This window comes from Felis catus, chromosome F1, assembly GCF_018350175.1.
Source record: "Felis catus isolate Fca126 chromosome F1, F.catus_Fca126_mat1.0, whole genome shotgun sequence".
NCBI lineage: Eukaryota > Metazoa > Chordata > Mammalia > Carnivora > Felidae > Felis > Felis catus.
In genome coordinates, this window is record NC_058384.1 from 62,624,907 (window position 1) to 62,650,612 (window position 25,706).

Consider the following 25,706-nt stretch of genomic DNA (forward strand, 5'->3'; position numbering starts at 1 on the left):
GCCAGCAGCCGGAGAAGGAGAAAACAGGTGATTCAGGGTGATATTCAAGGCCGCAGCCCCGTCCTGGGGAGCTCAGCTTCGGCCTTGCAGCCCACCCACGAACATCACCGAGTTTACCGTGTGCTCAAACTTGCTCTCACTCACTTCTGTGAGTCACACTAGGGCCACTCACAGGCTGAAATGTCATGGTCACTTCGTCAGCCCCACCCCTTTCATTTCCTGAATCTTTTGAAACAGTCTGGGTCCCGCAAGGCAGCGTCACCTCACTGCCACCAGCCAGCTGGAGAGGTGCTTCCAAAGGCCCCTCAAGGCCACTCCTCTAATTCCCTCTTCAGAGCCATCTCCAGACTTGGGGATGGATTTCGGGGATACCAAAGGGCTCCCCATGGATCTGCCTTGTTACCACGGCCCTCTGTCCAAGAAAGACTGCGAGACTTTGCTGCTCAAGGATGGGGTGGATGGCAACTTCCTGATAAGGGACAGCGAGTCCGTGCCGGGAGTGCTGTGCCTCTGTGTCTCGTGAGTAGTCTCATCTTGCGCGCACACACACACGCACACACACATCTGGAACCTCACACCGAGTGTAGTAGAAGCCCAGTGGGAAAGACATTGTATTTCACTCCGACCTTGCAGCCCAGATGAGCAGAATGAGAAAAGGCTAGGCTCTGCTTGAAGAGGGCGCAAGGAGTGTGTCCTATCCATCTGTCCACGGCGCGTACGCGACCCCAGGAGCCCCTGTGCAGCAGCAGGGGAGGGGATGGGGGCAAAGGGAAGGGCTGCAGGAAGTATGGGGGACAAAGGGGCATTGCAGAGGCAAGGGGGTGCACGTGAGAAAGGAAGAAAGAGGAAGAAAGAAAAAGGATTTTCTCATCAGTGCCAGCATATCTAAAGAGGAGGGCTCAGCGTAGAGGTCGGTTTGTCTGCGCTGGGAAAAGGCTAGATGCTCAGGAAACTTTAATCCGAGAGACGTAAGTTTTCACGTATACTCTGCCGGCTCCAGTGGTGATACTTAAAATACGATTTCAAATTTTGTTAGATGGGTAAAGGGCCTCCACATGCATCCTTTCCTTTCATCCTTAGAGTCAGTCAAGGCCAGCAGAAACAGTCACCATCTTCTAGACGAAGAAACAGAGACCGGATTTCTCAAACGCCTTGCTTGTGTTGAAATTTATCTGGCATCTCCAAAGAGTTCAGGCCAGAGTATCAGAGTTCCCCCGCTAAACAAGCTTGTTCAGTCCCGTTGAGAAGGCAATCCTGAACAGCTATCGGTGGGAACCTAACTGTCTTCAAGTGCTCTGTTTGGAGAGATCACTGAAATTTTTCTTTTGCCTGTTATAGGAATTAAAACCCAAGTGTCTCTATGGATGTGCTTCGGTGCTTCTTAGAATGAGGACAACAGGGGGGCGCCTGGGTGAACCGTCCGGCTTCGGCTCAGGTCATGATCTCACGGTTCGTGGGTTCAGGCCCCGCGTCGGGCTCTGTGCTGACAGCTCGGGGCCTGGAGCCTGCTTCGGATTCTGTGTCTCCCTCTCTCTCTGCCCCTCCTCTGCTCATGCTCTGTCTCTGTCTCTCAAAAATAAATAAACGTTAAGAAAATCGTAAAAAAGAAAAAGAATGAAGACAAAAGGGACTGTCATTACTAGCAGAATTGGCAGGGATAGATTTCCTTTTTTATATGATGCCAGGGATGTAGGTAAAAGAAAGATAGCCTTAGGGGTTAGCAGTTTGAGTTTTCAAATTACCAGTGATGACAAGAGTGTATTCATATATTTCTTAGCCATTGGTAATTCTTCTTTTGAGAATTGCCTACTCACATTCCTTTTTAATGTTTTTATTTATGAGAGAGAGTGCAAATGGGGGAGGGGCAAAGAGAGAGAGGGGGACAGAGGATCCAAACCGGGGTCTGCCCTGACACCAGCAAGCCCTATGCGGGGCTTGAACTCATGAACAGTGAGATCATGACCTGAGCCGAAGTCGGACGCTCAGAAGACTGAGCCACCCGGGGGGCCCTGACCAATCACATTCTTTACCCATTTTTAGCTTGAGTTGTTTCTCTGCATTGTTTTTTCCTGATTTCTATGTATGAAGGCAAAACTTTTTTTTTTTTTCAAAAAGGACACAGGCACAAAGGAAATCTACAGACCAATTTCAATTTTAATCAATGCCACTTTTCAGTAAACTACTAACAAAACAGAAGCCAGGAACACGTTAGAGGAGAAAGTACACGGTGCTCAAGTCTGGTCCATTCCAAGACATCAAGGACGGTTCCAGGTCGGGTAAATTATTAGTTTAATGAAATATTAATTAGCCAAAGTTTACGAACGGCATAACTCATTCAGATTTGGTTAAAAGTATTAGGTAAAATTCAGTACCCATCCCTCAACTAAATACACACACACGCACACATGTGTGCGCTTACACACTCCTAACCATACAAAGCCAAATAGGTACTTTCTTCACCAAAGGCTGGGTGAAGCACAGGAAAATTGCAGCTAAAATCATGAATGTAGGAGCACTGGGTGGCTCAGTCGGTTGAGCGTCAGACTCTTGATTTCAGCTCAAGTCATGATCTCACGGTTCGTGGGATTGAGCCCCGCCGAAGTCGGGCTCGGCACTGACGATGCAGAACTTGTTTGGGATTCTCTCACTCTCTGCCCCTCCCCACCCGCGAATTTTTTTTTTTTTGAAAACGTATAAAAAGGTAGTGAATCCCTACTATCTATTCAAACACGGTACTAGAGCCTAGGGAGATTCTACCAGGGAAATGCCCAGACTGGAACTCCTCGAACTCCCCCAGACTAGAATTTTCGGAGCCCAGTGTGATATGGAAGATGCTCCGAAGCCGACAGGTGATGGCGGTTGAGGGTGTTGTGTCTCTGGATGGGAGATGGCGAGGAACTAGCTGTGGCAGGGCAAACAGCAGGAATGGGAAAAGCAGGTGCCAGGGACGTCATAGAGACAGGAAGACCCTGACCCAGACCTCAGGGTAAGTAGTCTATCCTGGGATTCTCTTTAAAAGTCGATGTTTCTTTTCGACAACTTTGTGGAATATCCAGCTAGCCTGCATATTCATCTAAAGCGAAAGTCTCTAAGAAACGGAAAAAGAACACTAAATCAAATGATGAGAGAGGAGTACATATTTTTGCCCGTGCCCATGTCCCTGAAAGGCAGACCTATCTCAGGTGCATCAGGCTTAAGGCTCAGGTCAAATGGCCCCCATCTCAATGGCCTTTATCATGATCCCTGTGAAATTTTGTCACCACACAGATCAGCACTGACTGTTCAATTCTAGTTGTCCAACGGGTGTTGAGAGTCTCTTAGATGCCAGGAGCTATGCTGGGCACTAGATTGGTGCCCTCAACACAGCTCAGAGCCTCGTGGGGAAAATAAAGAAGTAAACGGACACTCAAAGTGTGTGCCGATGACTGGACTCACATTGGGGTGTGTGGGAACTGAGAGCAAAGAGCGACTCACTCATCAAGGTGTGGAGAGCTTTAGTGGAGCAGGTATTTGGAGGATGAATGAATAGAACCTTCACGATTAATTCAACAAGCATACACTGAGCGCCTCTTATAATGTGTATTCCAGACATAGTTCTAGGCATCGGGAAAATAGCGATGAATGATACGGGCATCAGTCCTGCCCTTGTGAAAGTACATTCCGGTGAGAGGAGACAATAATGATGAAAACAAAACAGAGTCATAGTACAGTGAGGGATAGAGAGGCTACTTTAGGTTGCCCGACGTGAGCAAAGCCAAAATGGTCTCAAGAATTAGCCTATTTGCCTGTAACTGTGCATTTGGAGCCACCGTGAAGGTCCTTTTTTTTTTTTTTTTTTTTTTTTGAGAAAGAGAAAGAGAGAACATGTGCATACGTGAACAGGGGAGGAACAGAGAGATCCCACGACCGTGAGATCATGACCTGAGCTGAAATCAAGAGTCTGATGCCCAACCAACTGAGTTACTCAGGTGCCCCATGAAGGTGGTTTCTAGGAGCCAAACATCGTGACAGGCATGTTGTATTTGTTATCTCACTTGCCCTTTACAAAGCCATTTCTAGTAGGTGACGTTACCCCTAATTTGTGGGAGAAGAAACTAGAAGTGCTTCTTCTTCTTTTTCCCCTTCTCCTTCCTCTCCTTTTCCTTCTTCTCTCCTTTTTCAATTTGTTTATTAAATATATAATCTCTACCCGCAAGGTGAGGCTCGAACTCATGACTCTGAGACCAAGAGCCACATGCTCCACCTACTGAGCCAGCCGGGTGCCCCAGATACTGGAGTGTCTTATTAGATAACTTGTCCAAGCCCAACTTGCCAACGCGTCAGTATGTTCCTTCTTACCAATGTCCCCAGTGCCCCTGACATATGCTCAAGGTACTCGCCTTGGAATTGTGTTATAAAGTGCCCAAGCCGAGGACCGGAGGTCTTGCCAGCAGACCCTGATACGTGGAGTCTTACCATTCTGCTTCCCAACATTGAGGCTGCCCCTTCTTTGCTGTTAGAATGGCAATATGGCAATAGGCCACCTTCCACGCTTTCACAGACCTAAACAAAAATATCTTAGGGAAGTTTCGAACTAAAGGAAGTCACACGAAGAGTTGGCCAAGCGGCACCTAGTACTGACCAGAAAGCGATGTGGTAACTCTAGACAGGAAATGTTACTTGATCGTGTACCCTGATAGAGCTTTCAGGAAGCACCAGCATGCAAAAACACTGCCTCTGTAGTGTGACCCTGTGAGTGTGAGAAGTTGGACATGGGTCTGCCTTTATAATCAGTAGAGTCAAAGTGGAGTGGCTACGGGGAGAGCCGAGGCTTCCTCTGTGGGTCTGAGGGGAAAGGAGGGACTTCCTGTAGCCGTGGGACAGCTGCCGATGAGAAGAATCCGAGCCCTGACTTACCACATGTGCTCACTGAGGAGAAAGCAGAGATAGAAAGGAGTGGAAGAGCCCTGGGTGGAGGCGGGGGGTGCAGAGAGGGTGTCATTTCTAGCTCCCAGGTTCTGAGATCTTTGGAAAGACTCTAGAGCTCACAAAGGAAAAAAAAGAATTCGAACTTTTTTGGTTATTTTAGAAAAGCCAAATGTGGAGAAAGGCATAAAAAAGAAAGTGAAATGTTCTCAGTTTCACCACATGGAAATTACCATTTCTGATATTTCAGTACACATGTCTCCAGGCTGCTCTCTATGCATATGCGTGTATAAGGAAACACGTATATGTACACAAATCGTTCGTCATACACGAGGGTTTGCACGCTGGTTTTTTTCAGTGCGTCGTTGGCATCTTTCCCCATCAAAGAAAGGCAACACACACCATCTTTTCGGGATTGCTGGCTGTTTTGTTGATTGGATATATCATAATTTATACATAATCAGACATTTAGGTTATTTCCATTTTGGTCCGGTGGACCCAATATAATTTGAGACTATTTTCCAGAATTTAATAGAAATCAAATCATAAAGTAGTAGCCCTTTTTGTCTGACTTCTTTTTAAAAAAATTTTTTTTTAAGTTTATTTATTTATTTTGAGAGAGAGAGAGAGCACAAGCAGGGGGGAAGCAGAGAGAGAGAGAGGGAGAGAGAGGACCACAAGAAGGCTTCACGCAGTAAGCACGGAGCCCGACGTGGGGCTCGAACTCATGAGCCGTGAGATCACGACCTGAGCCAAAATCAAGAGTCAGATGCTTAACGGACTGAGCCATCCAGGCGTCCCCTTGTCTGATTTCTTTCATCCAGAATAATTATTTTGAGATTCATCGGTATAGTTACAAAGTGCATTCTTTTCATTGCTGAGTACTATTCCATTACCCTATTGGTTTAGCTCATTCGGAACTATTACACCTGAAGTGGCTATGAATATTTGTGACCAAGTCTTGTGGACGTATGGCTTCATTTGTCCCAGGAAAATAACTGCTGAGTCATATGTTCAATGTGCGTTTATATTTCCAAGAGACTACCATACTGTCTTCCAAAGTGAATGCACTATTTTACATTCCCACGGGCATCATGTGAGTTCTGATTGCTCCACATTCTCGCAAACACTTTGCTTGGTCTGCTTTCTAAGTTTAAGCCATATTAGTAAGTGCGGTGGTATTTCATTGTGGTCTTAACGTACGTGTAGCTAATGAATAACGATACTGAGTATTTTTCCATACACTTTTTTGCCATCCATATATCTTTTTGATGACGTATCCATTCAAATATTTTGCCCATGAAATTTTTATTTTCCTATCATTAGTTTCTTAGTCTTGATAATTCTTTACCTATTTTGGTGCAAGTTCTTTATGAGACAGGTGGTTTGTGAATATTTTCTCCCATTTTGTGGCTTGTCTTTTTATCCTCTTTAACCAGTGTATTTCAAAGAACAGAGATCCTTAATTTTAATGAGGCCAAATTTGATTAGTTTTTTCTTTTGAGGATCACAATTTTGGTGTGTATGTAATAAATCCTTGCCTAACTAATTTCCCAAAGGTTTTCTCCTTTGTTTTCATCTAGGTTTTAACAGTGTCAGCTTTTGCATTTACTGCAGCCCATACTGATTTAATTTTTGTATCTGGGGTAAGGTTAGGGTTGGAGTTCATTAGGTATGGCTACCTCACTGTTCCAGCTCCTTTGTTGAAAAGATTATCTTTTCTTCTCATGAATTGCTTTGATGTCTTTGTTAAAAAAAAAAAATCTATTGACCATGTAAGTTTGGATCTGTTGATCTATTGATCTTTTTCTATCTTTATGCAAATTCTATATTGTGTTGATGACTTTCTTTTTATAATAAGTTTTGAAATCACGTAGTGTAAGTCCCCAACTTTTTCAAGGTTATTTTGGCTGTACTAGGTTCCTTGCATCTCTGTACATATTTTAGACTCAGCTTTTCAGCTACCACCAAAAAAAGCCTGATGGGATGTAGGTTGAGATTGCATGAACCTATCCATCAATTAGGGGAGAACTGACATGGAAACTTACATGTATACTTCTGACCCATGAACATAGTTTAATATCTCCATTTATTTAAGTCTTTTAAAATTTCTCTCAGAAATGTTTTGTAACAGGTCTTGTATATCTCTTGTCAATTGCATCCCTAAGATTTCATCTTTTTGTGTTGTTTGACATGATGTTACTTTGATTTCACATTCCACTTGCTCAATACAAGTCAATAAAAATATAGTGACTTCTGTATATTGATCTTGTATCCTGCCGCCTTGTCGAACTCACTCGCTAGCCTGGTGGCTTCTTTGTAGCGCTCGTGTGATTTTCCCTATGCCATCTGCAATTAAAGATGGACGTACTTCTTCCATTTCAATCTTCCCATTCCGTTTCTTTCCTTGACTTAGGCACTAGCTAGGACTTCCACAGCAACGCAGAATAGAAGTGACAAGTGCCAAAATCCTTGTCATCTCCTGATCTTCGGGTAAAAGTATTCAGTCTTTTACCATTGTGATTTTAGTCCTTCTCTTCCTAGTAAGGTTGAGAGTTTTTATTAGAAATGTATATCAAAGTTTGTCAAATGCTTTTTCTGCATTGATTGAGAGTCATATTTAGTCTGTTAATTTCTCTTTTTTTTTCTTTAAGATTCTACATATATGTGATACTGTACAATATTTGTCTTTCTCTGTCTGGCTTATTTCACTTAGCATAATGCCCTTAAGGCCCATCCATGTTGTTACAGATGGCAGTGTTTCCTTCCTTCTCATGGTTGAAAAATATTCCATTGTATGTGTGTGTATATATATATATATATATATATACATGTGTGTGTATATATATATATATATATATATATACATGTGTGTGTGTATATATATATATACACACACATACACCACATCTTTACCCATTTATCTGTTGATGGACACTTAGGTTGTTTCCATATCTTGGTACTGTGAATAATGCTTCATTAAAAATGGAAGTACAGATATCTCTTCAACATACTGATTTCATTCAGTTTGGATACCCAGAAGTGGGATTGCTAGACCATATGGTAGTTTCATTTTTACGTTTTCATGGAATCTTCTTACTGCTTCCTAAATAGTAGCTGCACCAGCTCACATTTCCACCAACAACACACAAAGCTTACCTTTTCTCCACATCCGTGACAACACTTATTATCTCTTGGCTTTTTGATGATAACCATCTGACAGGCGTGCGATGGTATCTCATCGTGGTTTTGATTTGTATTTCCCTGATGATGAGTGATGTTGATCACTTTTCACGTACCTGTTGGCCATTTGTATATCTTCTTGGGAAAAATGCCTATGTAGTTCTCCCCATTTTTAAAATCAGATTACTTGTTTGTTGCTATTGTATGAGTTCTTTATATATTTTGGATATTAGCCCCTTAGCATACATATAATTTGCAAATATTTTCTCCTATTCAGTAGTTTGCCTTTTCACTTTGTTGTTGGTTTCTTTTGCTGTGCAGAGCTTTGTAGTTCAAAGTAGTCCCACTTGTTTATTTTACTTTTGTTGTCTTTGTGTTCAGTGTCACAAAAATCTTTGCCAATACTGATGCCAAGGAGTGTATCCCTTTTGGTTTCTTCTGGGAGCTAATCAACCAATATTCATTAATTTTCAAATATTAAAACAACCTTGAAATTAATCCTGACATAAATCCCATTTGATTACTATGTGGAGTCTTTTGTATACATTGGTTAATTTGATTTGCCAACATTTTGGTAAGAATTACTGAATCTATGTCATGGGGAATACAATCTGTACCTTAACTTTAAAAACATGTCTATAAATGGTTTTCATATCAGAGAAATGCTAGCCTCACAATATAAATTAGGAGTAGTCTCTTTAACTTTCTGAAGAGTTTATTTACAATTGGTATTATTCCTTTCTTAAATGTTCAGTAGAATGTATCAGTAAAGTCATCTGGGCCTAGAATTTTCTTTGTGGGAAAGTTTTTAAGTACCAATTCAAATTCTTTAATAGGTACAGGGTTATTCAGTCTATTTATTTGAGTGAGGTCTGTTACTTTGTGTTACCAAGTAAGTTGTGCATTTCACTGATGTCAAATGAAACTTTAATATATTTTTTGAATGTTTATTTATTTGGGGGGGGGTGAGGGGGAAGAGGCAGAGAGAGAGAGAGAGAGAGAGAGATAATCCCAAGCAGGCTCCACGCTCAGCATGGAGCCCAATGTGGGGCTCAATCACATGACCCCGAGGTCATGACCTGAGCCGAAATCAAGAGTCAGACGCTTAACCGACTGAACCACCCAGCTGCCCGTGAAACTTCATTAATATTATTTACCCTTTGAGAGAATAACTTTCTCTTTGGTTTATTTTCTGTACTGTTTTTTTCCCCCATTTGTATTTCAATGGTTTCTTCATTTCACTTTTGGTAGTTTCTGTCATGTCACTTTACCTCCAAGTTCACGAATTAATTTTTTCTGCAACGTGAAATTTGCTGCTAATCCCATTCAGCATATTCTACATCTTAGACAATGCAGTTTTTACCTCTAGTATTTTAATTTGGGTGTCTCTATGTTCCATGTTTCTGCATAACAAGCTCTATCTTTCTTCTAGATTCCTGAGCATCTGAGATAATCTCAATAACAATATTAATGTCCTTGTCTACCCAGGTAGGGCCTTATGGTCTCCCTCAATTGATGAGCTAGAGGTAGAAGTCCAGGAAGTCTGTTGTGCCTAGAACTCATGGGGGAGAATGCAGAAGAGGAGAGAGACACATGGAGAAAGATCTGCAGATCTGCCGATCATCCAGAGATCTGCAGAAATCTCAAATCTTCAGCTTAGTGGTGAATAGCTCATCCACATGAGGAAGGTACCCACAGCCAGGTTAAAAAAAAAAATCACTCAAAAGAAGCCAATAGAAAAATCTCTGGGACTCTCATTAGTCTGCAAATGCGTGTGTTCTCACCAGAGTAGAAACTCTCATAGTTCATGGACATCAGTTAGGATATTGACTCGGTAGTGGGATAGAATCGCACAGGTATAAAACTGGTTTTGAGCATACTGGATTTGAAACACCTAGTGGACACTTAAGAGATGTTAAGTAGTTGAATAAGTGAGTGGAGTTCAGGGCAGGTTGGAGCTAGGGGTGCCAATTAAAATATAATTTGAGGGGCGCCTGGGTGTCTCGGTTGAGCATCTGACTTCAGCTGAGGTCACGATCTCACGGTTCAACCCCCGCGTTCAGCTCTATGCTGACAGCTCAGCGCCTGGAGCCTGCTTCAGATTCTGTGTTTCCCTCTCTCTCTGCCCCTCCCCCGCTCATGCTTTGTCTCTCTCTCTCAAAAAATAAACACTCAAAAAATAATATATAATTTGATAAGAATTGTTATTTTTTACAATACTTAATCTTTCCATTCAAAAACATTGCAACTCGTGTCTCTTAGTAAGATTTCTTCATATAGGCTTGGCACATTTCTTGTTAAGATAATTCAGTGCAGGGGCACCCGGGTGGCTCAGTCGGTTAAGCATCTGACTTTGGCTCAGGTCACGATCTTGCAGTTTGTGGGTTTGTGCTGACAGCTCAGAGCCTGGAGCCTGCTTCGGATACTGTGTCTCCCTCTCTCTCTGCCCCTGCCCCGCTCACACTTTCTCTCTCTCTCTCTCTCTCTCAAAAATAAACATAAAAATTAAAAAAATATAATTCAATGCAACTCAACAAATATTCACTGAGCGTAACTATGGGGCAGGCAAAGTGCAGGAGTGAGCAAAGCAGACATGAGTCTGGCCTTTCGGAGCTCACAGCCAAGTGTGAGGTGCAGGGGAGGAAATGAGTAATTGAAATTCAGTATGATCAGAGGTATATTTGACCAGTAATGGACAACTTTTCTCAAAGTTTCCCCTCCTTTCCCCCTGATGGAGCACCCCACCCAAGGCACTCCACCTAAAGCACTCGGTGCCCTGAATCATCCACTCAGCTGCCTTGCACCACCAGGTCTTTGAGCAAAGCTTTGGATGGCGAAGATGACATGTGGCTGCTTGGCTGCTATGAGCTTAGTGAGGATATTATGATATCAGTTACTGTAGCTTTAAGAGACTTGAGAAGGGGTAAGACAGGAATCTGCCAAGTGTACCCCAACAGCCATTGCCCCTCTTTGGTCCCTGTGGACATCAGCAGGTAGGCACCTCTACCCCTTTCCCATCCCAGCACAGGGGGAGAAATCGGGAGACCAATTTTTATACTATATTCATTTTAGGTCTTTTTTTTTAAAGTTTATTCATTTTGAGAGAGAGAGAGAGCGCATGTGTGAACAGGGGAGGGGCAGAGAGAGGTGGGAGAGAGAGAATCCCAAGCAGGCTCCACGCTGTCAGTGCAGAGCTCGACTCGGGGCTCAATCTCACCAGCCATGAGATTGTGACCTGAGCTGAGATCAAAGTCCGACGCTTAGCTGACCAAGCCACCCAGGCGCCCCTGGGTCCGTTTCTTCGAAGCACAACTTTTTTCTGATGACTGAAAAAAGTAAATCCTTCCTGAAAGAGAATCACTAGAGAATAAAAACATAGCCTTTACTGCAAAATAGTGTACTTCAAAAGGGCCGAGGATGTCACACCTGCCAGAATGGCTAAAATCAAGAACACAGAAAACAAGGGTTGGGGAGGATGTGGAGAAAAAGGAACTCTTGTGCACCATTGGTGAGTATGCGAACTGGTGCAGCCACTGTGGAAGACAGTCTGGACGTTCCTCAAAAAATGTAAAATAGAACCGTCCTGTGATCCAGTAATTTCATTATTGGGTATTTACCCCCCCAAAATATGAAAATACTGTGTATACACACACACACACACACACACACACACACGCACACACACACAGTGGGACTTTATTCGGCCAAAAGAAAAGAATGAAATCTTGCCACAACACGGATGGAAGTAGAGTGTATAATGCCAGGGGAGATAAGTCAGCCAGAGAAAGACAAATATCCTATGACTTCACTCATATGCGGAATTTAGGAAACAAACCAACAAAGGAAAAAAAAAAAAAACCCAAATCGAAAAACAGACTCTGAACTATAGAGAAGAAACATGGTTACTGGAGGGGAGATGGGGGAGCGGATGGGGCAGAGAGGTGAAAGGGATACAGAGGACACGGTTGGTCGTGACGAGCACTGAGTAACGGATTGAAGTGTTGAATCACCATATTGCACACCTGAAACAAACACAACCCTGTGCGTCCACTACCCTGGAAGGAAAATTGAGCCCCTTTTTGACTGTTGGTTTGTTTTTGTGTTGGGATAAAGTCTGTTTCAGAGTAGTCAGTAAGAGTGCGGAATCTTAGAGAGCTAACCCCTGACATTCGGAAAGGCTTGAAGAACAAACTCTGCTTTCAGGAAAAAGGTATCAGCTCCTACGAGGATCCAAAATGTCCAAAACAGATTTGTTTGAAGTTGCAGAGCAAGAGAGGAGATTGTTTGAAGGTGAAAAAAATCAAAGGAAAGTGGTCAGAGTGAGCGTAAACTTACCCCAACTAGTGTCAACAGATAAGGCTCTTCCGACAGATGGAAGTGTTCGCATAAAAAAATCCTCAGAAGCCGGTGATGACCCCAGTGATTCACCCCCCTCCCTGTCTTCTTCCCTCCCCTTCCCTTCATCCTCACCTCTCCCTTTCCCCATTTGCGCCTCAAAATTACACTAAAAATAGCTATTGTACTTTACACTTTTCATCATTAATTTAAATTTAATGAGGTTTAGGGAGTGTTTGATTTGTTATTTTTGGGACACTATATGCTAATTAATTTCATCTAATGATGGTTTGCATTAGAAAATTGGTATTTATTTTATGTCTTGTCATTAGTTTTACACTTTGACCTAATATTTTATCATATATTTATGATTTTCTTTGTAAATGTGTTTAAATGTATTACATATTTAGTTTCTATGATCTTTGCTTTTTAGTAAATAATAAGATATTGGCATTGTCAGTTTTGTGTCAATATTACCAATCTCGAAAGGCACACATTGAGGCTTATAGAGTGTATGCATTTCAGCTTTACTAGATTTTGCCAAATTGTTCTCCAAGACATCAGTATCTAATTACAACCCCTTTGTTGTATGTAAAACTTTCTATAGCTTCACATCACAGCCAATATTTTCCATTAGTAAACTCATATGTCTTTACCAGTTTGGTGTGAAATGATATCTAATTGTGGTTCATATTTGTATTTCCCTGATTGAGAGTGAAGTGAAGCATCTTTTCCTATGTTTATTGGCCATTTTGTTTGCCTTTTTCTTACGGTAAACCAGTGTTCTTATTACATGCTAGTGCTGCAATATCTTTTCCCAGTTTGCAGACTTTTTCGCTTTGGTAATATATTTTGATAATTAGGAATTTTGATTTAAGTAATTAAATTTTTTGAGGGAAAGCGTGTGCTTGCATGTGACCGTGTGTGAGTGGGGGAGGGGCAGAGGGGGAGAGAGAGAGAGAGAGAGAGAGAGAGAGAGAGAGAGAGAGTGTTCCAAGCAGGCTCCATGCTGTCAGTGCAGAGCCCAAGGTGGGGATCGATCCCATGAATTGTGAGATTATGACCGGAGCCAAAATCAAGAGTTGGACACTTAACAAACTGAACCACCCAGGTGCCCCAAGAAATTTTAATTTGAATATAGTGAGTTCATTAATCTTTCTTAAGGCTTATACTTTTTGTGATGGAAAGAAACTCCTTCCTTCACAAGTCACTAAGTTGTTCCTTCATATTTATTTCTCCTAAGCTCACTGTTTTGTTTTTTCACAGTTAGGTCTTCAGTTAGAATGTGAAGTAGGTGGGGTACCTGGGTGGCTTAGTAGGTCAAGCTCCCAACCTCAGCTCAGGTCATGATCTGACGGTTCATGGGTTCAAGCCCCGCGTTGGGCTCTGTGTTGACAGCTCAGAGCCTGGAGCCTGCTTCGGATTCTGTGTCTCCCTCTCTCTCTGCCCCTCCCCCACTAGTGCTCTGTGATTCTCTCTCTCTTTCCCCAAAATAAATAAACATTAAAAAAAAAAAGAGGGTGAAGCAGGGTCCACTTTTACTTGTTTACACGTGAGAACATCACCGTCACCATTTAACAACTAGCCTGTCCCCTCCTCACTGCTCTGTTGTGCCAACCCTATCATAGATCAAGTTTTCAGACATATGTGGATCTGTTTCTGGGCTCTCTATTTTATTCCATTAATATCTTTTCTACTCTCGAATCAGTTCCTCGCTGTCTTAATTATAGCTCTATAAGAAGACATGAGATGTGTTAAGACAGAAACACGCCCTGCCGTCCCTTCACACGCAGCAATCTTATTTTTCTTATTCAACATTGACCAGATTTGGGGCACCTGGCTGGCTTGGTCGGAAGAGCATGAGACTCTTGATATCGGGGTTGTGAGTTTGAGCCCCATGTTGGGTATAGAGATTACTTAAAAGTAAAAAAATTTTAAAATAAATTGACCATATTTTTGTGCAGAGGAGGGACATAGCCTGACTCACATTCTTTTTTTTTGCACAAAAATTCAAGGCATTTGTTAAATATTAGAAGATATAAGAGTCAATGACAATTGCTACTTGATGATTGAAATCAAAATCATCTTGGTGCAAATAGATGACAAATATTTTTGCTATTTATCTGTATAGGAAAATCTTTTGAACAAGCGGAAAAAGTTAATAAATCTCTATAATTAAGACAACACATCAGACTCACAGTTTTTAAAAGGGCCACCCTAGCTGTGGAAAGAATAATAATGACATCAGGGAGAGGGAGGAAGAAATTTCTAGAACTATGTCCTTGAATAGATGAAAATGGATGGCATCCAGTGGAAGTAAGAGGGATTAGTTCCAGAGTAACATGCAAAGTTCAGGCATGGTAATTAAGGCAGAGTAGGTAACCACACAGGCTAATAGCTGTGGCAATTCAGAGACTGGCGGTTTCCTTCTGATTGCTTGAATCTCTATGAAGTCATCAGTTAAGCGTGAGGTGTTCAGGGTTTAAGAAGAAAGGAGACAACGTAGAATCACTATTGAGGGAATAGAGAAGGAAATGCTGGTCTGGGGTGGGGGCACTAAGAGCCCACTGGAGGTCTGTGGTCATTAATTCAAAGTGAGACCAGTCAGCATGCCAAGGGTGACTGGCATGAAAAGTGAAAAGTGGTAGCGCCAATAGATTGGAGGCTCTATGGTCAAGGGATTGATGGGGTCAGTGAATGGAGGAAAGGGTCTAGAAGCGGGAGCAAGAGAGCGGGATGTGTGAAGGTCACATTACAAAGGGTTACGGTTAGTGGCAACCACAAGCTCAAAGTTGAAAGCAGGGCTGGCTTCATGGCTTGCCACCCGCACAGTTGCACAAAGCCCCCCCCTGTTCACAGGGCCCTGCACTTGGTTTAATGCTCTGCTGTCGCCATGTTGAAAGTCCTAACCATTTTTTACCAAGGGGCCTTGCATTTTGATGTTGCCCTGAGCCCCCCAGTCCTGGTTGTTGGACATAGGAGCGCGTGGCTGATGTAGGTGGAGGGTGAGGCCCCTGGAGAAGAGCTGAAGGAAGTGAGAAACTGGAATGTCTCAGGGGAATGTACGTGTGGACTACAATCATGGAGGCTGAGGCAGGAATAGCACTGAAGACAGTGACGATGGGCTAAGAGCTAGGCTGTGCCGTGGAGAATCGAGTGGCAGTAAGCCGGGGCACGACATGCCGCAGCAGGGAGGGGCAATAGGTAGGCAACATAATCTAATGATGTGAACCTCAAAGCTGAGGGTTTGGAGGAAGGAGGGAAACAGCTGAGAACCGGGACACGGGTGTCCCCCTCAGGCCCTGCAGGGGGAGGGCTTTGGGAGAAAGAAGCAGCCTTGTAGACGAGGCAGGGGGGGCCATGTCCTGGGGCAAAGCAAGGTTTCCTTTAGAGCAAGGTGGACGGGGATGATTAAAGACTGGGGTTCTTGTAATGATGACAGCAGGGACAAAGGGCATGATGAGATTAGGCCAGGGGACTGAAGGCAGAGAGTAGAGGCAAGACCGTAAGCTTTGGAGCCGAAGAAGGGGCTTCCCCGTCACCATTGGTGATGGGGCGAAGGCCTAGGATAAACATGGTCTTTTTATGTATCTTTAGTATAAATGTATGCTGGAAGAACCATGTTTCTTTTATAAGTTTTTAAGTGGCATTTATAAAATAACAGTTAGGGGCACCAGGGTGGCTCAGTCGGTTAAGCGTCCAGCTTTGGCCCAGGTCATGATCTCATGGTTCCTGTGCCGTCAGCACAGAGCTCGCTTTGGATCTTCTCTCCCCCCACCTCTCTCTCTGCCCCTTCTCCGCTCACGTGCTTTCTCTCTCTCTCTCAAAAATAACAAATTTAAAAATAATAATAATTAGAACAGAGGGTATTAAAAAAATAAGTTTTTACGTTTACCCAAAGACCCTATAGTCATATAAAGTATATGCTCTGTAACCTCTTAGTGAATTTTTTCCCCTAAACATTCCAAAATCAATGCAGGTAGGTATCACAAGTTCAAAAAGTCCATTTCTTTGCAAAGCAATGTGGCAACATGGTTCGTTATTTCACTTAAAATGCTTTGCAAAGGGCGCCCGAGTGCCTCAGTTGGTTAAGTGTCCGACTTCGGCTCAGGTCATGATCTCACAGCTCGTGAGTTCGAGCCCCACGTCGAGCTCTGTGCTGACAGCTCAGAGCCTGGAGCCTGCTTCAGATTCTGTGTCCCCCTCTCTCTCTGACCTTCCCCTGCTCACACTCTGTCTCTCTCTCCTCAAAAATAAATAAACAGCAAAAAAAAATTTAAAGTGCTTTGCAAAGAAAAAGATCAAATTTGAGCAATGTCTGTCTTTACAATTTGAAGTCTATGGCTTTCGGACTAGTTAACGTAGAAACTCCATTTGCTTTACTCTTTCACATTCCTCTGGTGGAGATTGTCTTAGCTCATAATACAACAGTGTAATTAAAAATGAAGTCATTTAAGAACGTAACATTTGATAGTTGGGTCTCTAAGGACTGGGTGATCAACCAAATGCAATGTATGGACCTCATTTGGATCCTAATTTGAACGATACCTCCATGAAAAGGAATATTTGAGACCTCTTCCCAGATATGTGATACCTTATCACATGTGGACAAGGACTCATGTGAAATGTTGTGTTGCTTCCCATGTGATTTGGGGACACCCACTGGCTTATTCCGGCCTCAGGAAACCCCACAAAAAGGATTGGGATTTGAAGTCAACTGCCAAAGCCTTCAGACAAACAGTGATAAAGTCTTCTGTAAAAAGCTTCTGTTAATGCTCTAAGTAGCTTTCTAAATTCTCAATTCAGTCCAATGATTCTTTGGCACAGGTGCAAAGTGGTGGTGGGAGAGTCATCAGATAATTTGAACCTCATGTCAATGCCTTTAATCTCTCACTCCCTCTTTACTTTTTAAACAAATGTTTATTCATTTTTTAATATATAATTTATTGTCAAATTGGTTTCCATAAAACACCCTGTTTATTCATTTTTGAGAGAGGGAGAGCATGAGCAGGGGAGGGTCAGAGAGAGGGTGGGGGGGGACAGAGGATCCAAAGTGGGCTCTGTGCTGTCAGTAGTGGGCCAGATTTGGGGCTCGAACTCATGAACCCTGAGATCACGACCTGAGCTGAAGTCAGACACTCAGCCAACTGAGCCACCCAGGCATTTTTTTTTTTTTTTTTTTTTTACATTTTAATGTTTGTGTGGGATCAGAACATGTTGAACGGTTGGTAGAAACATTTAACGTATGCATTTTTCTCCTGGAAAGCTATTGTTAATTTGACACTTTACATTGATGGCATCTTGGAGTTGCAGAAATATGGTAATGTTTGAATGCTATATCTTGCTTTGGAAATTGTTAGATTGGGTCTGTTGTATAGATTCCGGTTAGATTACTCAGCCAGTGGCATCAATCCCAACAAAGAACAAAAGCACAGCATGTCACCTCCCTGGACAGAACTCTCAACGTTCTGTTTTAATTAACACTAACTATCTCTGTCGAGGTCAATGACACATCGTTTGGCAAACAGTACAGGAACGGCTCAATGGCATTTTGTATGTTGCACCAACTTAGAGCTAAGTGAAAAAAACTAGAGAGAAGTACCAAGACCATGGAAATAGAAAATTCCCTCTCCTTACCCTCTTGGCCACAAGCCCTGACGTCCACCAGCAGCATTAGGGTCCCCATTTCCAAACCTTTGTCTCTTTCAAATTCCCACAGATGAGAATGCCTGAAAATGATCGGTTTCGTTTTAGGACCCAAGAATGCCAAAGGCACTGCATGCATAATAGAGAGGTATATGCTACCCGGATTTGCCTATGAGAACCTTATGTTGGGGTGCCTGGTGGCTCAGTCGGTTGAACGTCTGAGTCTTGATTTCTGCTCAGTCCATGATTCAGAACCTGCTTGGGATTCTCTCTCCCTCTCTCTCTGCCCCTCCCATACTCTCTCCATCTCTCTCTCTCTCAAAATAAATAAATTAACTTAGAAAAAAAAGAATATAATGATTCACACAGTTATCTTCCCACAGGTTTAAAAATTTCGTCTACACATACCGAATCTTCAAAGAGAGACATGGGTTTTACAACATACAGGTAAGAACGTACCGGAACTGCTGTAAAAGCAGCAACAAAAGGTGGGGAGAAGAATCTGAGATCATCTCTTGAACCTGAGATGTGGCCACGTAGAGGCATTTTAAAAAGGGAAGCAACATGCAGAGTTTGAGTCAAATCAATAGTTAACCCTGTCTTTCTCTGAGGGAAATAGGGAGAATTTTTGAATAACCAAGGCTGTTATTCAGACCCGTAGAGGTATGCATGACCCTGGATCCCCCAGGGTCAAATGCACCAGCCTGGATTCCATACGGGACCACTGTCCAATTAGAAGACGACGACGCAATGACCAGGGCGGGATGGAATGGGAAGGTGGGGAGAGGTCTGAATGTTTAGGAAGCCGTGTGAGCTCCAGGGTTGTAGGAAAATATAAGGGGAGCATCAGTGGACTAGCAGTCTTGGGGGTTTCTTTAATTTTTCTGGTTTACTGAGCACTAAGCAGAAGAAAACCTTTTTTTTTTTTTTGAAATGATTTCTCTGGCTTAGGAAGTAGAGTATAATAAATTTAACTGAATCTTCACTAACAGGGAATCCTGAAATAATCTTTTTGAAACACTTGCAGACAAGATTAAGCAGATCTTTTTACTGCAAAATATCTCAGAATCTTCAATATGTTAATGTTCGTTGTGCATATCTAAAAGAAATTAGAATACGCAGTGATCCTCAAGCACACACACATATCACACACACATATATAGCCATATCCATATGTGTGTGTGTGTGTGTGTGTGTGTGTGTCTGTGTGTATGATGTATGGTGTGTGTGTGAGATGTGTGTGTATATACATATAATTTTTCATTTCCCTACAAAGGACATTATTAAGGCAATTGACAAAATTTGAATAAGGTCTGTACTACATCAAGGTTAATTTCCTCATTTTATTTTATTTTTTATTTTTTTTTCAGCGTTTATTTTTATTTTTGGGACAGAGAGAGACAGAGCATGAACGGGGGAGGGGTAGAGAGAGAGGGAGACACAGAATCGGAAACAGGCTCCAGGCTCTGAGCCATCAGCCCAGAGCCCGACGCGGGGCTCGAACTCACGGACCGCGAGATCGTGACCTGGCTGAAGTCGGACGCTTAACCGACTGCGCCACCCGGGCGCCCCTAATTTCCTCATTTTAATCATTGTAGTGTGGATATGTAATGTCCTTGCTTTTTTTGGAAATATTGAAGAATTTAGGGTTAAAGAGCTATCGCGTTCGCACTCAATCTCAAAATAAAAAATACATATATATGTATCGCTATATATGCACATATATCTATACACATTTAGAAAGAGGAAATGAAAAGCAAATATATACAATAAAACGTTAACCTTTGAGAGGTAGGTGAAGGATATATATATACAGATTTTAAAAAGAGTTTTGCAACTTTTCTTCAAGTCTGAGATTATTTCAAAATAAAATGTGTTCTAAAAAGCAACTTACATTAAAACTTTTTTTCTTTGTTGTCCATGCTTTGGCAGATTGTGATAATTCCTTAATACCATATTTTGTCTCTTGTCTGGACAAAGCAGAGAGGCACGGAAATCAGTTATAACTCAGATACAGGAGGCATCTCACTGAGGGGTAGCAAAACTCTCAGGGGCCTGTAGTGAGTGGATGGGGGCTTGGGTTGAAGTGACGGCCTTATATGGAACTTCCCCGCAGTCTGCTGCAAAGTCTGCCAGAATCTCCGATGAAGGTTAACCACACCACACGTCAGAGAAACTTCTGGTCACCACACCCGTCTGCAGTCTGACATGGAGCCATCTGAGAACCACAGTGATCATCAAGAAAACCATGAACATAGGACGAGGGAAGGACAAATAAGATAAAAACAGAGAGGGAGACAAACCATAAGAGCCTCCTAAATACAGAGAACAAACCGAGGGTTGCCGGAGGGGCGTTGGGTGGGGGGACGGATTACATGGGCCGGCCCTTGTTGGGATGAGCACTGGGTGTTCTAAGTAAGTGAGGAATCACTAAGTTCTATTCCTGAAATCATTATTATGCTATATGCTAACTAACTTGGATTTAAATTTTAAAAAAAAATTAAAATTAAATTTAAATTAAAAAAAAAGGAGAAAACACACACAAGGCACCGTGTCTGACATCGGCTCCCAGAGGGGTACCCTGTGTGGTACCCCAGACAACTTGCCGAGGTTGGGGCTCACTGCAGACCGAGGCGGGACGCCTCAGTCATTATTCTCTTTACTCACAGTAGCTCAAGTCAAAGGCCAGTCTTAAAAACAAAGGTTTCTGTGTATTTCCATTGCTGTGAGCTCTTTTTTCTTTTTCTTCTTCTTCTTCTTTTTTAATGTTTTTAAATTTATTGAGAGAGAGAGAGAGAGAGAGAGAGAATGCACGGGGGAGGGGCAGACACAGGGAGAGAGAGAGTCCCAAGCAGGTGTGGAGCCCGTTTCAGGGCTCGAACTCACAAACCGTGAGATCATGACCTGAGCCGAAATCAAGAGTCAGGCGCTTAACCCGCTGAGTCCCCCTGGGGGGGCCCCATCGGGGTGAGCTCTGAAGCTTGAACCGCCAGTCACTTATTTTCAGTTTGCCAGCTCAGAGGTAGCCCTGAAAACCACATCTTTGAGAAGTATCACATTTCACTCACAGTTGAAGGTGACGAGCCATCTCCTTCTTGTATCTTGGCAGACCGTGGAAGGCGCTCCCAAGAAGATCTTTCCAGACCTAAAGGAATTGATCTCCGCATTTGAGAAACCAAATCAAGGGCTGGTGGTCCACCTTGTACGGCCAATAAAGAAAACCAGCTCCCGCCTGAGATGGAGACGGTCACAGATAAAGTTGGATAATATTTACGGTAAAAACCCTTAACAGGGGGGTCCAGAAGGAACCTTATAGTCCCGTTTCTTCCACTGGCCGACTTTGCCCCATGACCTTGTGCGAACCACCATTCGGGGAAGGGATGGACAAGCAGGCAAAATTTTCAGATGAGAAAATCGCTCCAAGGCCCTCTCCAAGGCTCATACTGTCACATTCTGCTCGATAAGTGCTAGGGGACGAGTGATTTCAGATACATCCCTAAAGGAATGGAAACATGGCGGAACATGAGAGATGGTCAGTAAACCTAAGTGCCGAGAATCCACGCTGAGGCCTCTCAAATTGTTACCATGAACAGCCGCAACTACTCTCTTACCCCCACCTTGAACCTGCTCTCAGAAAATAATCTCTCTTGTCAGGTACAATGTGGCTGGAATTTAGCTCAGACGCCCTGAGACATTTTTGGCTCACCCCCGTTTTCTCATGGTGGCGTGTGTGGCTACGTTCCCAAGCAGAGGGATTTCAGCTATGAGTGGCCAGGTTGGGGGTATTGGTAGGAGAGTTCCAGGCCAGCTAGGGAGCTCCAGGGAACCTGAAATCACCCCACATTCCACTCTGTCCACAGCAAAATCACCCTCCGGAGTGCCAGGGCAAGCTTCTCACCCCCCCAACAAAACTAAGCATGGCTTTTTACTTTATTTATTTTAATAAAGTTTATTTATCTTGAGAGAGAGGCAGTGCAAGCAGGGGAGGGGCAGAGGGAGAGGGAGAGTGGGGCTCGAACCCACGAACTGTGAGATCATGACCTCAGCCAAAATCAAGAGTCGGACGCTTCACCGACTGAGCCACCCAGTCGTCCCGAAGTATGGGTTTTTAATGATTAAAATAAACCCCCCCGGGGGCACCTGGGTGGCTCAGTCCCTTAAGCGTCTGACTCTTGGTTTCAGCTCTGGTCGTGATCTCATGGTCCTGGAATCGAACCCCACGTCTGGCTGTGCACTGATGGCACGGAACCCGCTTGGGATTCTCTGTCTCCCTCTTCTCTCTGCCCGTGTCCCACCCCCCCAAATAAGTGAATGCACTTTAAGAAAGTAATGAAAGAATGAAAACAAAAACCCCTCCTCCGCCACTGTTTCTCTGCCCCCTGCCCCCTGCACACACAAAGTCACTTCCTATATAGGTTCGGCTACGGGTGTCGTCCCGCGGCCATGTTCTACCAAAAATTATAGAAAAAAAGCACAAAGTGGGGGGTGGCAGAGGTAGAAACCCAGGAATGTACGTGTGCCGAGGGTGGTTGGGGCGGTGGTAGTATCTGTCCAGCAATGATAAAAGAATCACAAATGCAAGAGGAGAGTCCTTTGAAGATCTTTCCTAAGAACTGGGCGGGAGTCTCACCTCCCCAGCTGCCCATGCTTGATTAGCCCTGGTGGGTGACCCCCCCCGGACTCTTCAGCTTTCCCCAAAGGGGAGACAGTCCTCTCCCCAGCTTGTTGCCTTCCTCCATTCCCTTGGCCTCCTTAGAATAAGCTTCAGACGCTCTCAGTCTCAGGGAATCACAGGTTTTCTGGCAGGGGGTGGAGGCATCTGGGATGGGAATCTCCGATGCCTAACTTTGTAAAGAGACCCCCCCCCCATTTTGTCAGGAGAGCTCCCTGGGGTACCCCAGCCCTTGAAGATGCCACTGTGATGCAGCAACCGAGGTCGTCCTGTGCCTGGAGAGAGGTCTTCTTTCCCTGGAGTGAGGTCGGTCAGTGAGACTCCTGGGCACTGATCCTCATGGCTGGTCTTCTGTTTCTTTCCCCAGAGAACAGTAACAGTGAATATGTGGAGGTCTTGCCTTGAAGACAAGGAGACTGAACAAAGCAATTCGAGAAGACGTCAGGTGTCAGCTCTCACTGGTGACCCTGCTTCTCCTGCAGATGTGGACCTGGAATGCTGAGCTGTAAGTGAGCTATCCAGACTCTCCTGGACTGGGCGACTGAAGATGTTCTGTCCACCAGCCTCAGAGAACTCGCTCCCCATGTCCCCACCTCCCATGCATCCACCACGAGCAGCTTTGAAGCCCCTTTCCCCCTGAGCACTCTTCTTTCTTGGAATAGGACAGCCTGAACCTATTCTCCCTGACTTATCAAAGATACCACTACATCATGGGTGACACCCTCCTTTAGACCAGGCAGTCGGAAGCACAGCTTCATACAGAAGAGAACACACTTGGCCGTGAGCTAGGAGCCTGAGTTCCAGCCCTGTGGCTACGTGACTTCGGATAAACCTCTTCCCCAGGCTGGGTCTCCATTTCTTCATCTGTAAAACAAACACTGCCCCTGCCCCTGTGCTGAGCCCAGCTGTATCTGGTGGAGTTGAGGGGTCCTGGGGTGATGGAGATGTATGTGGAATTGGCATGGGTCTCCATCCTCCCAAACAGCCAACATGGTCTCTGCACCTGCCTGTCCTGGGCTTGGTCATGACGGAGGCCCTGACCCCTCCCACACCCTTCTCCCCCTTCATTCTAGCTCTCCTCTTTCTTACTAATCTTGATATTCCTGCCAGACACATCCATGGATGCATTATCTCCCTGGTTTTGCCCAATTTCACTAATGCACGAACCACTTCAGCAGCATGGATGTAGCTGTGTACCACACTGATAGGTGTGGGGATTTTAAAGGTACCCTCCTTCGTGTGGTTCCTGTTCCCACTGGATTCTAAGTGCCCCCCAAAGCACGCTTGGGTCTCCCTCCTATTCCCCAGCGTGGAAATGTGTGCTGTGTAGAGCCGTGCCCGTTCACAGAACTTTCTGACCGGAAGCACATTCCTGAAGGGTTTGTTGAATTGGTTCTAAGTCCTTTGAATTTTTCTGCTGGTTCGACATTCTAACTAAAACCTGATTAGTGTGGAATGTGCCAATTCTATGCCCATCCTCTTACCTATCTTCAAGCCATAGTGATTCATTTTACCCTACTGGTCTTATCTTTCAAAGTTATTCAAGAGAGGAGCTCGAGATTTCCGGATGACATGAACAGACATTGTGGTTGGAGTCCCAAAGTGTAAGCCATTCTGAGTTTCTGGCTCATAGAAATCCAGAGCTATTACCAAGTAGGTAAGAAGTGAAATGCAGTCACCATATTCAGAGAGCTGAGGGCACCAGAAGCAAGCCTGCTTCTTGGGGTTCAGTCCCTAGTCTTTGATTCTACATCCAAAGAAGCATGTGTCAGTTGCCAGAGTCCCAAGCAATCTTTGGCACAGAAAACATATTCAGGGCCAATGAAAATATATTTATTTCTTGAACAAATGACTGAATAAGTCAGTAGGTAAAATGTAGCCACTTGTTCCAGATAGCAGAGATTTGTTTGAGCTTCATTCATTTCAGAACCTAGTAGAACAAGACTGTTAGTTCAAGACCTTGCAGTCGTAATTCTCGCAGAAGTGATTTCCTTTTTCTGAGTACCCGTGCATAGCACTTTACATGATGCTTGGTCCCCCGTGGGATTTCACCACATTTCTCAACCAAGCAAGTCACACTGAGTAGCCGATGTGGATGCCATGCTATAATTTGCTGACATTTTTTTAGAAGACCTTGAACAGGTCACGTGAAGGACAGTTGCAAGATCCGGGTAGGTGGGACAGGAAGCAGTGTGTGTGGGGGGGGGGGGAGGGGAAGACCTGAGAAACAATAATGGCAGGTGTATTAAGTGTTTGGGGTGCCATTCTGTGACAGAGGATACACGCCTACCAGCAGAACTCACACCAGTGCTGGCTCTCTATAGGAGGGCAGTTTTAGCCGTGTGGCAAAAAGAACTCTGAACCCACTAGAACAATCTTACACTAAGAGCCTGCCCTGTGTTGTAGTTTAAGTGGAGGGTGATATTTTCCAAGGATATGGGAGAGATGCGTCCTGCCCCGAGAAGAAATTAGACTGCCTGAATGCTAAGGTACCTTCCAGTTCAAGGATCGTTGGATCCTATGGTCATCTCTTAACAGTTTAGTGGGAATCTCTCTCCCTCTCTTTCTTTTTTGGACTTCCATATGGAGAGTGGTGTTAATCACATCCCTTAATTCTTAACTCATTATCACCATTAATCCATGTAAGACCTTTCTTCTGTTTTATTTCATTGTTATCCTCTTTGCGCACATTCCAATGATCACACCCTTCCCCATGGGAAGTTGCTCAATACTATTTGATATATACCTTTGATATGTATGCACCCTTGTAGAAGGTACAGCATTGGTTGTGAATACAGGTCTTTTATATTTACATACACAATATTCTATTGTTCCAATTATGTTATTACCTTTCTCACTGAACACCATGTTTGGTTCTAGCCTATATTGTTGAGTGTAATTCAGTCTCTTTTTTTTTAAGTTTATGTATTTTGAGAGAGAGAGAGAGAGAGAGAGAGAGAGAGAG

The 25,706-nt window shown here is 43.8% G+C and overlaps 1 protein-coding gene across 1 annotated transcript; it reads left to right on the forward strand.

Annotated features, from left to right (window-relative positions):
* Positions 1-252: 252 nt before the first annotated feature.
* On the forward strand, positions 253-25,706 carry SH2D1B (SH2 domain containing 1B). The gene is made up of 4 exons (XM_003999546.5): positions 253-519; positions 18,453-18,516; positions 21,179-21,344; positions 23,109-25,706. The coding sequence occupies exons 1-4, from the start codon at positions 356-358 to the stop codon at positions 23,144-23,146; spliced, it is 432 nt and encodes a 143-aa protein (XP_003999595.3). The 5' UTR covers positions 253-355; the 3' UTR covers positions 23,147-25,706.